The 17,862-nt window shown below is 43.4% G+C and overlaps 1 protein-coding gene across 3 annotated transcripts in view; it reads left to right on the top strand.

Moving 5' to 3' along the window:
- The window catches only part of Myo1d (myosin ID), a 297,930-nt gene that overhangs the window by 163,073 nt on the left and 116,995 nt on the right, over positions 1 to 17,862 (top strand). For all 3 annotated transcript variants that reach the window (XM_011249085.2, NM_177390.3, XM_006533585.1), the window contains one exon: positions 15,177 to 15,400. In XM_011249085.2, coding sequence (XP_011247387.1) covers positions 15,177 to 15,400 — 224 coding nt within the window. The remainder of the gene's footprint in view (positions 1 to 15,176; positions 15,401 to 17,862) is intronic.

Raw genomic sequence — 17,862 nt, 5'->3', positions numbered from 1 at the left:
AAATTTAAAAAAAAAAAAAAAAAAAAAAAAAAAAAACAACAACAAAAAACCCTAGGTCAGAGCAAGCAGGGCCCGGAGTGAGCGGGACCTGGAGTAAGTAGAAGTAAGGGGGGGTGGGGGGAAGAAGAAAAAAAGAATACATAATTTAAAAAAATATATAATCCTAAGAATAGAAGTTCACTGAATCATATAAACTTTAGGTCTAGTCAATAACTTTGGTATATGATGTGATGTTATTAATTACAGTTTTATTAATTTCAAAACCAGTATAGAACTAGTAAATAATTTTTGTTATTTTGGTTTTACAGAAACCAAACAACAGAAGTCTAGTCTCCCCCACAGTCTCATCCTCTTTATTCAAGTGTTAAAAGGAATTTTCTCATAGGCCCTGTGAAGGCAGGAAAAATTACACAGTAGAGCTCGTGGCTTCCTCCTCAGTCATTTCTCTACAAAAGGGAGAATAGAGGTCTGCATTTTCCTTAGTCACTTGATGAATGACACTTGAGCACTGAATTTTGCCCCCACCCAAAATAATAGTTCTTTATTAAAATCCTAAAACTGAAATGAACAGGTAGGTAAGCAAGCACTTAATTTAGAATCTCTGCATTCTATACTGGGAACCAGCTTAAGGTAAAGATTTTGTGTTTTGAACGAAATCCTTCTGCTGGGAAAGCAATGTTCAACGAGACTCAGACTTTTCCATTTGTCACTATGTCAGGGGCCAGTGGTCTTTCAAGTTGATGTTTGTCTATGCTAGACTGCTCTAGAGCATGCTGTTAGACTGCTCTAGAACTGTGGCTATCAACATTGCTGTTGAAGTTCTCCATTGCTGAAGACCATGACTGCTGCCAAGTCTCTACTGTCCTGAACGTTTGTTTCTGAGTGGTTTGGCTCTTCCTCACGGCTGTGTGACGGGGTGAATTTTTCTTTCTGTGTTCTGCTAACCACACAGTTACTGGGCCCTCCCTGCAGGTCAGACTCTCATGACCTTTTCTCAGACAAGCAACTCTCATGTATAATAAATGCATTTGTTTTATTCAGACCAATAATGATTCATTCACCATCAGGCACTCTTTGAAAATCCAGTCCTGAATGAAGCAGAAATAGATCTTGTCTTTGTGGAATATACCTTCTGGCCAAGAAGTGAAGCAAAAGGTGTGAACAAAGAAATAACTTCAGCTTATGTAACGCTGTGGAGGAAGGTCCCTCGGGACCAGGATGCATGGAGCCAGGATGCTCTGCAAAGACCTCTCTAAGGAGAGCTGACCCTAGGACTAGATCAAAGAGAACAGGGAATGGACCAGAGAAACACTGAAGCAAAGCCTGCAAAGCAAGACGAGCATCTGAAGGCCTTCCCTGCAGCCTGCTGGCTGGGTCTGCCCGCCCACCACCTTGCACATGGCTGTTCCTTCAAGGCTCAGTGCAGCAGGGCTTATCTCCACACAGGGTGTCAGCTGGAGCCTGGGTTTGGATTTAGTTCTCTGTAAGGACACCTGAGGGCGGCTATGAGGGAGTTCCATGAAATATTCATCACAAGCAGTCAAGAGGGGTGAGAAAAAAGAGAGAGGTAGATTTTGATGATCCTAATGTAATTCTCAGGATCACAAACAGAAATGGCTATAGGCAATTTAGTGCTGGGGTTTATTAGAAAGGCCGTCTGAACTGGAGGTAGGTGTTCCTGACTTTGCATGAAACTCCTGGCTTGGCTGGTGTGTTGACTGGCAGACTCTCCACTATAGCTTAAGTCTTCTATAGTCAAATAACTGTATTATGTGGGTGCACACATCTGTGTATCTGTTCATATCAGTTCATCTCCCTGCCTGTTTCCCAGTGACTTCCTTTTCCTCAGCGGCTTTTACATCTGTTTCACAGAGATTTCTCATGGTAATTTGATATTAACCCTTCTTAGTCCCTGACCAGAAGGAGCCTATTAGCATCCTGCCCACTCACCGATTATGCCCATCTGCTGTACCTGACAACTAATTTGCATTCCAAAGAATCTAGAGCTCTTATGGGCATGCCACACTTTTAAATCATATATAATCTGTAGAATGCACCCTACTAACTGCCATTCCTGGTGTGAGCATGAGAGAAAAGAAAGCCCTGGTTGTAAGCCCTTTCATCCCTGTGTAGCTTGTATCTTAAGAAAAGCATAAAAATTATTTTATGGACATATACTTGATTTTTAGACTAGGAACAGCATTTCTAAATATAGCAGCAACCAGAGAATTGAGAAAAGCAGATGTTGACAGCTGTTCCTGCCCCAAACTTAACACTCTTAATTCTCAAAGTATATCGCTACACAGAAACAGAAAGTGCAGTTCACATTGGCACAGAGAATACTACCTTCTTGCTCCGTCTGGCGCCCCCTCATGGTTGTAAGATTGGAACTAGCAACTTCAGCAACCTGGCTTACTGTTTCAGAGAGACACTGCTAAATCCTTGGGCAGTTTCAGAAGACACAGGAGTGGCGTTTTGTTTTGTCTTAGTTTTCCTCAGAAACACTGAGTAAAATTCTTGTCATATTTTATTTTCATGAACTAATAACTATATCAAAGTTGTCGTAAAGGGCAAAGTGTAGTCTCAGGAAATATAAAAGACTAGCTGGTTTTCTATACAAAAACTTCTGCAAAATTTTACTATGTAAAATTCTAAGTACAGGATGGCTTTTTTTTTTTTTTAAAAAGATGAAGAAACATGAAGAAACAGTTTAAAAAAAAAAAAAGTCAAGCCAGGCATGGTGCTGCAAGCCTGTTATTCCATCATTCAAGAAGTGGGGGCAGGGGGATTCTGAGCTGGAGGCCAGCTGGGACTACACAAGGAGACCTTATCTGAAAACATTGGGTGGGAGGATGCTGGGGAATTTTTTGGTAGTTTGTGAGGATCAGAGTTCGGATTTCCAGGACCCATGTAAAATGCTAAGAAGTTGGGTAGGGTACCTGTAACTCCAGCCGCTGAAGGCAGAAGGTAAGAGCAAGCTCACTAGGGAAACTAGCCGCATCAGTAAGCTCTGGGTTTGATTGAGGGACCTTGCTCCAATGAATGGGTTAGAAGAACATTAAGGATGATTCTCTGCATGAACACAGGATGAGTACCAGTGCACTGTTTTCCATCGCCTCCTAGGCCATGGCAAGAGAGACCTTTGAGATAACGTGTATGTGTTATCAGGAGCTGTTGGGGTCGGTGGTAGATTCCCTAGATGGTCAGCTTTCCAGGGAAGAACCTGAAGCCTCTCCCTGCAGAGCCGGCCAGGGAGCTGTCCACCTCGCCAGTGCTGGATTCCCGAGCAGCAACCTTGCTCTGCAGTATTGGACACTTTATACAGTTGGAGCCTTTTAAAGGGGTTTGTAGTAAAACAATACTGAAAGACATGGTGGCATACACCTTTAATCCCAACACTCAGGAGACAGAGGCAAGTGGATCTCTGTCAGTTCTAAAGCAGCTAGAGCTACATAGTGAGACTCCATGTTGAAAAAGAACTAAAGTCAAGAAGTAGGCTTCATGACACTTTCAATCAAATATATTGTGTATTTTGACCGCATTCACTATTTCCCCCTTCTGCCCTCCTCCCTACTCATTTCCATCCTTGTCCCAAATAGGCCCTTCTACATCCGTGTGTGTGTGTGTGTGTGTGTGTGTGTGTGTGTAATGTGGGATCCACATTGTATTTTTGTGAGTCTGGTTTATTTCACTTAGCATGTGATCTCCAGTTTCATTCATTTTCCTGCCATCATCCTGAGTGAGGTAACACATTCACAAAGGAACTCACACAATATGTACTCACTGATAAGTGGATATTAGCCCCAAACCTAGGATACCCAAGATATAAGATACAATTTGCTAAACACATGAAACTCAAGAAGAATGAAGACTGAAGTGTGGACACTATGCCCCTCCTTAGAATTGGGAACAAAACACCCATGGAAGGAGTTACAGAGACAAAGTTTGGAGCTGAGATGAAAGGATGGACCATGTAGAGACTGCCATATCCAGGGATCCACCCCATAATCAGCATCCAAACGCTGACACCATTGCATACACTAGCAAGATTTTATCGAAAGGACCCAGATGTAGCTGTCTCTTGTGAGACTATGCCGGGGCCTAGCAAACACAGAAGTGGATGCTCACAGTCAGCTAATGGATGGATCAGAGGGCTCCCAATGGAGGAGCTAGAGAAAGAACCCAAGGAGCTAAAGGGATCTGCAACCCTATAGGTGGAACAACATTATGAACTAACCAGTACCCCGGAGCTCTTGACTCTAGCTGCATATGTATCAAAAGATGGCCTAGTCGGCCATCACTGGAAAGAGAGGCGCATTGGACACACAAACTTTATATGCCCCAGTACAGGGGAACGCCAGGGCCAAAAAGGGGGAGTGGGTGGGTAGGGGAGTGGGGGTGGGTGGGTATGGGGGACTTTTGGTATAGCATTGGAAATGTAAATGAGCTAAATACCTAATTAAAAAAAAAAGAGATCATCTCATTCTTCGTGATAGACTAGAATTCCATGTGTGTCTACACCATGTTCTGTGGCTGTGGACAGTAGGTTGATTTTGTGTCTCTACTACTAAGGATAATGCCTCAGTGAACAGAAGCAGGCATCACTGTAGCCTGCTAACTTAGAAGTTAGGTTTTTTAAGAAGTTAGTTGTTTCCAGGTACCTCAGGAATACTGAATCTTTCTTAAGCTAACCCAGGTATCTTGTTTTTCCTTTGTGCTCCCTCCAGAAGACACATGTACCACACAGGCTTATTGAATGAAATAAGACCCCCACTGCTTCTAGGAACATTTTATAAGTCAGAAAAGATTGAAAGAGAAAATAATCTAAATGCCAGTGTTTTATAAAGATACGAGGTATTTCCCAACTAATAGAGTAATAAAAATATAACTTATATTTAGATGTGGAAGCTTAAGTTGCCAGAAAGATAATTAGTATTATTGCTGGAGTCTAACTCTGATACCTCTAGGTATATAGTAAGTGTTGTTTGTTCTTTTTCCTATTAAAAACAAGTTATTGTTGATGAATATTTAGTATCTCATTGGACCTGTATGCTAAGAAGTAAAATAATTACCAATTTCAAATATCATATTGTTCCAAAATGGTGTTCATAGTTAATTCTTAGTTAACTTTCTAAGAGTACTAAGTAGAAATTGCTCAGCCAATATTTAGTGTACTTTTTTCTTTTTTTTTTTAGTGTACTTTTTCTATATTACAAAAATTTGAGTCATATATTTTCATTTATCAAAGCTATTTGCCAAAGTGAACTTTCACTCTCTTATGAAAACTCGTCTTCTGATGTATAATTCCTCACAGCAATCCATTGGTAAATAATGAAAACAGCCCTAAGTAACAAAACGAAACAAAAATCCCTTTATAACTATAAGTTAAGCTTGTCAGCAAACCCTGATGTGCCTTTGTGGTAAGTGCCATCATAGCTGCAGTGTGTAAGTCCCTCTTCGTGTCTGCCTCTATCTTACCATAACACTGTGAACCTTTTCTCATGAAATCAGAACAAGGTTGTGTTCGTGCTGTAGAAAGAGAGCGAGTCAGTTGAGACATGGTGATTTGGGGACTGCCTGTCTTTACGTGAAGAGTGTAGACTAGGCTGTATTTGAAACCAGCACTCCTGTTGACTGTCAAGAAAGCTCAGGTCTCGTTCTCAGAAGGAAATCAAATGAAGGGCACTGCCCTGCATAGGGTCACTGGCTCCCAGTTGTGATCAGTTCTTGGAGTTAGAGCAGCCTGAGATACTGTTTCCGTATGTACTGTAAGCTGCAGAGTACAAAACATCCGCCTGTCTGGACCACTAAGAGAATTAATGAGATGCTGTGTGTAAATCACCTTACTCAGAGGCCAGCACAGGCCTGGCACTCTCTCCTTCCCTCTGTCTGCCAGCTGATGAGTCCAGTCTGTCTTACGTGAAGGACTAGGGTTGGATGAGTAAGACTGATAGAAAACTTATCAAGGCAGATTATTTTCATCACAATATGTTTAAAGCCCCTAGTCAACGGGAGGGGATAAACAAAAGATCAGGATTTTAAATAAAAGTAAGATCTGCATTCTTAATTTTTTCTCTTCTCCTCAGGTTCTAAGTGGCTTAGTATAAGTATAGCCCTGTGTAGTACTCTACATTGTAACTCCAGAAGAGAGTAAATAAAAATTAGTTTTACTTGGGAGGCAGAGGCAGGCGGATTTCTGAGTTCGAGGCCAGCCTGGTCTACAGAGTGAGTTCCAGGACAGCCAGGGCTACACAGAGAAACCCTGACTCGGAAAACCATAAAAATAAATAAATAAATAAATAAATAAGTTTTGCATTCTTAATTTCCAATCTGTTTAACGAGCCTAAGCTCATTTACATACTCAAGCACTTATTTTCAGTTTGCTGCATATGCCCCCACCTGTGTTCAGAAAGCACAGATAAATAACGCTTAGATCTTGCTGATTCAACTTTAATTTTTGTGCATTTATTGCTTGTGTGTTTATGTCTATGTGTGCCGTTGTACAAGTGTGGAAAACAGAGAACAGTCTTTGGGAGTCTGTTCTTTCCTCCCACCATGTGTGTTCCAGAGATTAACATCAAGTCCTCAGGCTTGGCAGAAGGCACCTTTAACTGCCGAACCTCATTGGCCTACTCCTTTAAGAGAGTGTGTGTGTGTGTGTGTGTGTGTGTGTATACACACCTATGTGGACACACATATATAAAGACCATCTCACTTATGAAAAATTTGTTCTTCTCTATCACTTAAAAATAATTTTGTTATTTTGAGATAATTATAGATTTATAGACTTACAAGGTTAATATAAAGAATTTCTATGCTGCCCCAAGTGTTAAATGCTTTTCCCATATTTGCTTTGTCATGTTTGTTCTCTTTGCATATATCTATGTAAGCATATACACAGAGACATAGCTGTATCAGATTTTTGTTTTTGTGTGCATATGCACTCGGCTATTTAAAGAGAATCCAGATATTATGTCTCTTCATAGTACTTCATCATGTGTTTCCTAAAAGTGAGGACATTCTCTACCATAGTTATAAAACAGCTATAAAATTAGAAAATGTTGGTGTGGTTTTCTAAGGAATTTACTCAGTTGAAGAAAACATAGGGGTTTTTGTTTGTTAGTTTTTGTTTTTATTCACTTTACATCCCCATCACAGTCCCTCTCCCTCCTCGCTTCCCAGTTCCACCCTTACCAATCCCTCCCCCCCATTACCCCTCCTCTTCTCTGAGGAGAAGGTGAGCCTCCCCTTGGGTGTCACCCCACCCTGGAGCATCTAGTCCTGGCAAACTGGGTACATCCTCTCCCACTGAGGCCCAATCAGGCAGTCCAGGTAGGGGGTAAGGGGAGTCAAATGTCAGGGAACAGAGACCAAGACAGCCCCCCATTCCACTTGTTAGGGGACGCACATGAAGACCAAGCTATACATTTGCTACAAATGTGTTGGGGTCTAGGTCCAGCTCCTCTATGCTCCCTGGTTAGTGGCCCGGGCTCTGTGAGGTCCCATGATTCTGTGGATCTGCTCGTAGTGTCTTTGACCCCTCTAACTTGCTTACTTCTATCCCCCACTCTTCCACAAGACTCCCCAGGCTTTGCCTGATGTTTGGTCGTGGGTCTCTGCATCTGACTGCGTCCACTGATGGATGAAGCCTCTCAGGAGACAGTCATGCCATGTTCCTGTCCGCAAGCATACTAGAGCATCATTATTACTGTCTGGGGTTGGCTCTCTCCCATCGGATGGGTCTCAAGTTGGGGCAGTCATTGGTTGGGTGTTTCCTCAATCTCTCCTCCATCTTTTTTTTTTTTTTTTAGGTATTTTCCTCGTTTACATTTTCAATGCTATCCCAAAGGTCCCCCATACCCACCCACCCACCCCAATCCCCTACCCACCCACTCCCCCTTTTTGGCCCTGGCATTCCCCTGTACTGGGGCATATAAAGTTTGCAAGTCCAATGGGCCTCTCTTTGCAGTGATGGCCGACTAGGCCATCTTTTGATACATATCTCTGCTCCATCTTTATCCCTGCACATCTTGTAGGCAAGAAAATTTTTAGATTGAAGGTTTTGTGGGTGGCTTGATACCCCCCTCCCTCTTCTAGTTGTCCTGCCTGGAAACAGGAGGTGGTCACTTCAGTCTCTATATCTGCCCCCACTGGTAGGATTCGAAGCTAAGGTTGCCCTCATAGATTCTTCTCCCTTACAGTAAGCTTGGTGGTGGAGGGCAGAGAACCTTCCCACATTTGTTTTTCTTGGTTTCTTTCCCTTTGCCAAAGTACCATGTTTTAGAGTGGTGCATTCTGATTGTGTTCAAAATGAGGTGTCTGTATACAGAAATGTCTGTAGTCAAGTATGTGTCAAAAATATAAATATTATATAATGTATATATCCAGAATGTCTCAAGGTATCTAGTATGCTAATGTGAGTTGTAAACTTCCAAAATAGGTATTTCAGTGTACAGCTTTTCCAAACTTAATGAATAGTTAGTCCCCTTTTAAAGGGGCATTGTAAAAAGCCTATTTCAGAATTCACAATGGAAACTCTGCAAAAGAAAGACTTATCTCTGGCTGGTTCTGAGTTTTCAAGTATCTAGGGAACCATTCAAAACTGAGATATTTTGTAAGCATCTGGCACTAAAATGTAATAGGTAATTTTTTTTTCTTTAAGGAGGCAAAGTTGAAACATCCCAAGACACCACTTTGGATCATTTCAAACTCATAAGGCTTGACAAAAACACTATAGTTCTCTATCAAAAAGCAGTTTAGAGGTAGCCTTGACTTGACCGGTTGTAAAGGTAAATTATCAGCTTTGTAACTTTGCTCTCAAGAAACTAAAGCCAAACAAAAGCAAGCAGTCACTTCAATACCACGGAGTGTTTACTTTTGAACAAGATGGAGTCCTGATATCAATCCCTCAGAATTACTGGGCCTGTTAACTAAAGCATTTTGTTTTCTTTTGTCTGCAAAATAACTGTAATTTTAGGTTTTGAAGGGGTTAATGTTGAGATTGACCAAAAGGTCAGTTGCTTCCTGAAATGGGAGTTGCAAGGAAACTGTCAGATCCTGTCATTGCCGTGCTGGAGTCACTGTGAGCAGCAGTGGCCTGCACACTACTGACAGCTAAAGGACCTGGGCAAGGCTGCATGGGAAACATGCAAGTCTCAGACACCTGCCTGCTTAGTGCTCCAGACTCAGTTACCACAGCTCAAGGATAGACTCTGTGTGTGTGTGTGTGTGTGTGTGTGTGTGTGTGTGTGTTGGTGCATATATGCTGCCACATGTGTAGAAATCATGGAATAACCTCAATTGTCAATCTTTACTATTAATCTTTGCCTTTCACCTTGTTTGAAACAGGGCCTGTTGTTGTTGTTGTTGTTGTTTTCTGTTGTGTGCACCAGGCTAGCTGGCACACAGATTCTCCTGTGTCTGCCTGTCATCTCTGGGGGGGGGGGGGGCAGGGGGGGGCACTGGGGTTACAGATATCTGTGCTTCTGTATTTGCCTTTCTGTGGGTTGTGGGGTTCAAACTTGGGTCCTCGTGCTTGCATGTCAAGCTCTTTGCCCACCAAGCCCTCTCTCCAGCCCACAGTGATCATGTCTAAATTACGTTCTACCAGGCAGACCCTGCACCCCACTCTCTAACAATAGTTGGGCTCATCAGGACAGCTTATGATGATAGCCATTCACATGTACTTTTCTGAATCTCCTTTTTTAAAATGGTTTATTGACTGACGATTTAGTCACCTCATTTCATCTTAGATTTCCCATAGGTCATCTTAAAATATTATTAATTTATATGTAATACTGAGGGGCTATGTTTTAGGAATTATACTAAAAACATAAATTATATCCACTAGATTTTACCTTCTTGATACATACTAACCTGCCATTCTGATAAAAATGTCTTGAAATAGCACACTAGGCCTTTATTAATTTTATTCCTCCAACAGATATTTTAGGAGAAGAGGAATATGTTTCTGTCTTTGAGCCTTGCTTTAAAATAACTCCTGAAGAACAATAGGATATATGTGACATGAAAGAAGAGGGGACTCCTTAGGGGGAGGAAGGAATGAGCGAAGGAGGGGGCACAGTGGAGGATGGGCAGGATCGAATGCTCTGTGGGTGTGAAAGGGCCACAGTGAACCCCACTGCCTTGTGCACTCACCAAGGAAACCGCTTGTAGAGGGGCCAAATCTGACAGTCACATTCTAAATTGGATTGAGTATGTGAATATCTGTGAGAAATTCTATGTGTTGTATGGTTTGCTCAAAGTTCAACCTGAGACTTAAATGTTCTCTCTTACCCACTACCATCCTTTAACAGGTAGACCCTGTCAAAGTAACTAAGATGAGCATTTAGAGTATAGAAATGGAGAAAGACCCTCTAAAAACCTTGTTTCTAGGCCAGACAAGAGTAATGTCCAACTTTAACCCCAGCACTTGGGAGGCAGAGACAGGTGGAGCTCTGAGTTCAAGGCCAGCCTGGTCTACAGAGTGAGTTCCAGGACAGCCAGGGCTGCACAGAGAAACCTTGTCTCAAAAAACCAAAAACAAATAAATGAAAAACCTAAATATGGAGGCTTAGGAAGCTAAATCTTGAAGAATTCTGGTTGTAGGAACCAAGAGAATGCCCACTTCAGAGAGTACTAGAAAGGTATGAGGTAGTGATTTGTACTAACCGTAAGACAGACCCATGCTGGTGACAACAAGAATAAAAGTAACAAAAGAAAGCGTGTGGGGCTCTGGGTGGAGAAAGGAAGCTGGCGTCTTCTGACACTAAAGCAGAGGTTCCCAGTTAACCTGTGATGAGTGCCAGATATTACTCTGAAATGCCTGACCGCTGAGGAAGCATGAACCAAAGGAAAGATGCAGCAGCCAAATGGTGCTGGAAACCCCCTGTTAATGGTAGAGATTGTGTTTCTATCTCCCCTCTCCGGCCCCGGCCCGGCCCCCACACAGCAGGGTAGTTCTAAACCTTAGATAAAACCACAAGGACAAGCAGAGCCTTAGTGCACATGACAGCAGACAAGAGACAGGAACTACCTTTGGAAGGGAACAAGTGATAATTCCCCCAAGCAGGTGTCTGCATACAGCAGAAGCCACCCACTCGTCTCCCAGAGCTGTGGGAAGGGCCAGGTACCTCGTCCATAGAGGAGCGAGACGGGCAACTGAGGAAACAGATTAGTAAGAACTGCATAAAGGGGAGAGGACGGCCAGGGCTCCTTTCGGACACCAAGAAGCTGGTGACTCCCTCTCTTTCTCACAGATTCACCAAGTTTACCGTCCTGCTTAAAGTCCTGGGCTTGGGGACATCAGACTCAGAAGGTCAGGCACAATACTGAATCCAAGGATGTTACATGAAAGAGTAGACACTGAAAAGTCAGGCACGCATCTCCCATACCTTCCTCTCACTCAGAGAAACCTAGTAGCAAAGAGACACAGTTACATCCCAGAGTCCCTGACAAATAGCGAGTCCCCAGGCGAACCATACACTGAGGGAAAGTGAGATGCTGTGAAATAGGAGCCATGTGCCTTTCATGGAATCTTCCACAAGCAAGGATGAGCTTTCTCTTGAGTGACTGCAGCATCCTTGGCATTGTCATAGCGTGAGACATGGCAGTGAGCAAAGAACATGAGCAGTGCTCCGGCATGTCAGCAGCATGGTCTGTTAGAGCGTGCTGAGAGAGGAGACGAGATTGACCATGGAACAGAGGAGTCACCTACAGGAGAGGAGAGTGGGGACAAGTGGAACTCGTCAACAGGATAGTGGCAGCTGAACAAGCCAGAGTAAGAAAGTCACCCAGGTAGCATCTGGAAGATCATCCCAGACAGGGAAGAGCTAGCATGAGGCCTGAAGGGAGGGACCCTGGCTAGTTCCGGGTACAGCAGGGAAGCTAGTGTGTCTGGGACAAGCCAGGAAGAAGAGCGGCAGTAGGAGATGGGGACAGACAGGGAGGAGTATCAGGCAGCCATTGGAGGAACATTCATTACAAGAAACGTGAAGGGACACATTTGGAGGCAGAAATGTGACATAAATAGATCACATGCTTCTGTGTGGAGATTTGCTCAGTACTGTCCTGGCGCCCTGGGTAGTGTGCTCAGTACTGTCCTGGCACCCTGGGTAGTGTGCTCAGTACTGTCCTGGCGCCCTGTCCCTGTGGGATGCTCCTGCTTTCCCTCTGTCCTAAAAGGCTGCTGGCCCTTTCCTGCGGCTCTGCACTCCATGCTGTCCCTACCACTTCACCAGGACACTTTTCTAGTCTCTGGCTGCTGTTCTGGTGAACGAGCCTAACCCCATCTTAAGGTCAGTAGCCATTTTGTTACAAGGTCAAAATAAGTTCATTTATGTTTACTGGAAAACTTGAGTTCCACCTTGCCTCAACCCATTTTCCGGAATTCGGCATGTTTTATACCCTATACCCTGACCTCTGCTCTCACGGGATGTTCTGTCAGGTTCCTACATGACATTCCTTGGAAACCCCTGAGCCTTGCAGTCTGGGGACTATAAAAACCCCACCTCTCCTATGTTTGGTGCTGACCTTCCTAACTTTTGTGTTTTATTTTTGAAACAAGACCTCATTTTTAAAATATTTAAATGCTTCTTTCTTAATTTTTGAGATAAGGTCTCCTTAGGTAAGCTAGGTTGGCCTTGAACTCACTATAAAGAATTTCTGATCCTCCTCTAAATCTGAACTGAATTAAAATGCTTTTAGCTGGACATGTAGTGGTTCACATGTGGAACCCCAGCACTTGGGAGACAGCAGCAGGATTCTGTGGCTGAGCCTGCCGCTCTGAGAAGTGTCACTGGTTACTTGGTGGGCCTTTGTGACATTTGGTGAAAGCGAACATTGATATACTAAGAAGGTAGAGGAGTGGTTTAGAAATTGTACCTGGAGTTCTAAACTACGAGTGAAGGCAAACACATAAGGTAATGGGAGAATAATCATACTCCCTTATACAACAATAAGCCCATTTTATATGCTATACATAATCTAATGCAATGCACATGTGTGTGGATATGGTATACATAATAAACAACTGAAAACTGTTTTGACAGCTGTTGAAGTGACGGCAGGATGAGTGTTGGTGAGACAGGTAAATGCCCAGGTTTTGAAATTTGAACAGAACATACATGCATAGTATCGGCAGATATGACATTAAGTCCTAGAAGAAGCAGCTAAAATAGTTTGGGAAGAACAAGCGTGCAGGATGGGAAAGTAAGCTCAGGTGACAGGGAAAGGGTTACTTACTGTCTTTTAGGATAAGTGTTTTTTATGCTATTTTTTTCAACAATCTAAAACCTAGATAAGCCAGCTACACAAACGGAACAAGTGAAGCCTGTCCTTAAAAAGCACTTCCGGAATGCTTTCAACGTTTCCAACCAAAACTGTTTTAATAAAAAGCTTTACAAAATGCTTCTTGGAAATTAGAAGATTGGCTTTGTATAAAGTGGGCACCAGAGAATCTCAATTTTCTCCCCCTCTGAAAAGCAAAGCCCCAAACAGTAGGAAACTTGAAGTGTGTTTTGTCTAAGAAATTGAATCACACACTTCCACCCTCTAATTGTGTTCCCTTTGGTTTCTCAAGATACCAAAGAAGGGGCCTTTATTTTAGCACTCGGGTGGGGGCGTAGCACAGCCATCTGCACAGCACATTCGGCTACAGGAAGGAGCCGCTGAGACTAAAAAGGGTTCTGTTCCGTGCCACGTGAGAGCACGAGATGGTTTTCATTGCCTCATTGTCTTCCAGTACTGGTGATACGTGAACCCCAGATTGCCATCACACACGTTGCTCACACACCACGTTTCCCTATGTATTGCGGGTTTTCTTGCCCCATCGGGCTCCCTTGATAACCTCCTCCCATGTGGTCTGCATACAAATCTGTGCGCTTGCTCACGCCGTGCCACAGGCTGTGGAGGGAGAACGTGCCAGCACACAGTGAGCACTCAGCCGCAGGAAGACAGCCTCACAACAGCTAAATGGAGGAGCTGGTGCAAGTGTGTCTCGGGAGAATTCAGGGGCACAGATGGGGATTCAAGAGGAATTACAGGAACCCTGGGGGAGGCTGGAGAAGCCGTACTGTGAGCTTTGAATTCGCGGTTGAAACCAGAGGGAAATGACACAAGCCACCGAAGGATAGGACTGGGTGATTAAGGCACAGCGGTGACTAGCAAGGGATCTGGGGGTAGCATTCGGCAAAGAGAGTATGGTTAGTCATCTGAGGTCACAGAGCCTCTGTGGCAGAAAAGAACAGAAAGGGGCACATACTGGAAACAGTAGGAAAGAAAACAAATTCAGTGATTGAGAGAAAGAGTCAGAGAAGGGCCCTTGATCAGTCAAAGATTACATTAAATTCGGCTTTCTCAAAAGATTGTAAACTAGGAGTACCTGGATACAGGAGCTTGAAAAGATCTAAGTATCTCTGATGTGATGCTTGGACAGATTTGGTGTTTGTATATTGTCTGATTATCAAGTGCTGAAGCCCAGGGAAACTTAATGTGATCCTGATGGTCTCTTCGGCCCTCTCCCCAGGGGTGAATATACTAAGTTCTCACGACTGTATCGTGCCTAGGAAAAGCTGGAGCGTAGGCTTTGTGTAAATCCACTTAGCGCCGGTGTGCTATCTGTGTGAAGCTGCATTTCTGAAGCACTGTAGATGCTTACGGCATTTGGCTCTGACTCATCTTACTTGACTTCAGCTTTCCTAAAATATTTATCCATCTACAGATACTTGCATTTTGGTTTCCTTCATTTTGTGATAATAAAGTTAAAACAAAACTGCTTTAAATACCACACACACTTCTCTATAAAATTATGATTGGCTGGGGAGTGGGGGTGAGGGGGAACGACCATGATTCCTCACGCCATCTATTGGCAGCAGATGGAATAGACAGGCTTTGTCTCTTTTTGGTGGTGGTGGTTTTAGTGTATGTTAGTTTGTTTGAGACCCGTTTTCTCTGTGTAGTTCTGGCTGTCCTAGAACTCACTCTTTAGACCAGGCTGGCCTTGAACTCAGAGATCTATGTGCCTCTGGCACACGCCACCACCCACCACCCCTGCATTGATTTTCACTGCAATCAGGTTACCAGCTGAGCTTGTTAAGCCGAGGAACCATCTGAAATGCCAAAGTCACTACTACTTAGTCAGCCAGCAATGTTTTCAGTTTCCTTTCTCTCTCACGAAGGTGTGGCGTGGCACCCTGGCCCGCATGCGGTACAAGAGGACCAAGGCAGCTCTGACAATAATCAGGTACTACAGGCGCTATAAAGTGAAGTCGTACATCCACGAGGTGGCCAGACGATTCCACGGTGTCAAGAACATGAGGGACTATGGGAAGCATGTGAAGTGGCCAACCCCACCAAAAGTCCTGCGGCGTTTCGAGGAGGCCCTGCAGTCGATTTTTAATAGGTAAGAACTGGTTGGCAAGTGCCACATTTCCTATCCAGTGGCATGCTCCCAAATCCTGGGCCATGGTAGTGGCTCAGCTCTCTGCTGTTATGACGCCTGCCTCTCCCTCTGCCTTGAGTTTGATCGATTTGTTTTCAAAGGGCATCTGCTTACCTCTCAAAGTAATGGAACTGTCAGCATATTTTTCCTGTAGCACTTGACAGCATCATGCCACAACATCCAAATGCCTGGATCTGAGCCACATTTAAGATAAACTACCAGCATGCTGTCCCTACTTCCTGTCATTAGCAAAAATCCATAAATAACTTTCTTAAAATCAACACACATTCTTCAAACTAGCAAGTCACATTGATCCTGTCAGGGTAGCGGCTCTGGGCCAGCTGTGCCCGAGACTCAGAGGAGTCCCTGCAGCCCTGTCACCCTGGACCCACCAGAGCATCCAAGGGCCAAGGTCTTTAACGGTTCCTGGGTGGCTTTAAAGTGTAGCCAAGGGAGAAAACGACTATTTTAGGCCACGATTTTTTTTTAAATAAATACCCATGGAAAAATTTGGACCTTCCCAACTAATTTTTTATGACCTGTCCTGACTCTGAGACTGTCTTTGCCTTCTCATATTTTTAGCTTATTTGTTGACAGCATGTACACAGCAGAAACAGTGGCCATGCAGTGTCTTCAGATAAGTGGCTCCAGGCTCCCTGGAGACACTAGAATCCACAAGTTCTCAAGTCCCTAATAAAGAGTACTGTAATTCATTCTCTCTCTCTCTTTTTCTTTCTTCCTTCCTTCCTTTCTTTCTTTTTTTCTTTTTTCCTTCCTTCCTTTCTTTTCTTTTTCCTTTTTTCTTCTCTTTTCTTTTCTTTTCATTTCTCTTCTTTTCTTTTCTCTTCTCTTTTTGACAAGCTCTCTCTATTACAAAACTCTGACTGTCCAGGAATTTTCTTTGTAGACCATGCTGACGTTGAACTCACAGAGATCCACCTGCTTCTGCCTCCCAAGTGCTGGGATTAAGGTGTGCACCACAATGCCTAGCCAGTTTGTAGTACTTTGGTTTATTTCTAATACATAATACAATATAAATATTTTGTATATGGTTGTTATTATTGCCATATTGTTTAGGGAATAGCCAGAAGGAGAATCTCTACATGTGTTAAACAGAGTTGCAACCATTGATGTCCTAACTATAGTAGCCATGTGAGGCCAGCCGAACCCAAGGATGCAGATCCTATAGATAGGACGTGCTGATAAAATCTAGTGCTGTCTTAGCTCCATCATCTAGTGACATTAACCAAACTAGAAGCTCCCTAATGTAGTCATTTAATATAATTTCCTTTTAAAAACACTGCTTGACCTGGGTGTGGTGGCATATGCCTTTAATCCCAGCACTTGGGAGGCAGAGGCAGGCGGATTTCTGAGTTCGAGGCCAGCCTGGTCTACAGAGTGAGTTCCAGGACAGCCAGGGCTACACAGAGAAACCCTGTCTCAAAAAAACAAAAACCAAACACAAAAACACTGCTTGACTTCAAATTGTATGATGAATTAGACTTTTGGCTTCTTTAGAGTTGATACTACATTGATAGACTGTGCAAAAATAGAGAAATCACATGACAGAAAACTCATGAATATATATCTCATTTGTACTTTATAAAAACTGTAAGATACAGACCTGATGGTACAACCCCATAGCTGCTTAGGGAGGATCACAAGGTCAAGGCCAGTTTGGGTAACTTAGACCCTGCCTCAAAAGGTTAAGCAGGGGGCAGGGGAGGGGACTCAACACTATCTACTGCCTGGATATTTTATATATTTTAATAGCACTTAAACTCTTTTTAAGTTCATATTTATTTCTACGTGAGAAATATGCTTATATATAAAGTTGAAATACACCATACTTTTCATTCCTGCTTTCCTTCTTTCTTTTAAGATAGCCACTCTAGCAATATTGTTAATACCCTTCCAAACTTCTGCCTTTGCTTTCTTTTAGTGCAAGTGCACATGCACACTTGTGCGCGCGCGCGCGCACACACACACACACACTGTAAAAGGCAGCACCATAGAGGGATAAGGAATCCATATCCCAGAACCCGGTTCATATGTTGGCTTTCTCTGGACTGGCCATGTAACTTTGAGTAAATTAGTTAACTTTTATGTGGGGGTGAGGGTAGGGGGGCAATACCTTATGTATCTCAGGCTAAGTTGTAACTTGCTATATAGCAAGGTTGGCCTTTGACTTCTGATCTTCCTGCCTCCCGTTCCTGAGCACTGGGATTACATGTGTGCATTATGACTCACGTGTTGCAGCCATCAACTGCCGGTAGCTCCTTAGCTAGAGGTAGGCCCTCATGAGCTCCTCCATCCACAGTGACATTCTGACCAGCTTGGCCTTATGCAGTTCATGAGTTCAATGGCCCTGTGGTACCCAGGAGACAGTGCCTAACAGCACTCCTCTTCCCCTCTCAGCTCCT

Source organism: Mus musculus, chromosome 11 (genome assembly GCF_000001635.26).
Source record: "Mus musculus strain C57BL/6J chromosome 11, GRCm38.p6 C57BL/6J".
NCBI classification, from domain to species: domain Eukaryota; kingdom Metazoa; phylum Chordata; class Mammalia; order Rodentia; family Muridae; genus Mus; species Mus musculus.
This window is presented reverse-complemented; position numbering and strand designations above follow the sequence as displayed.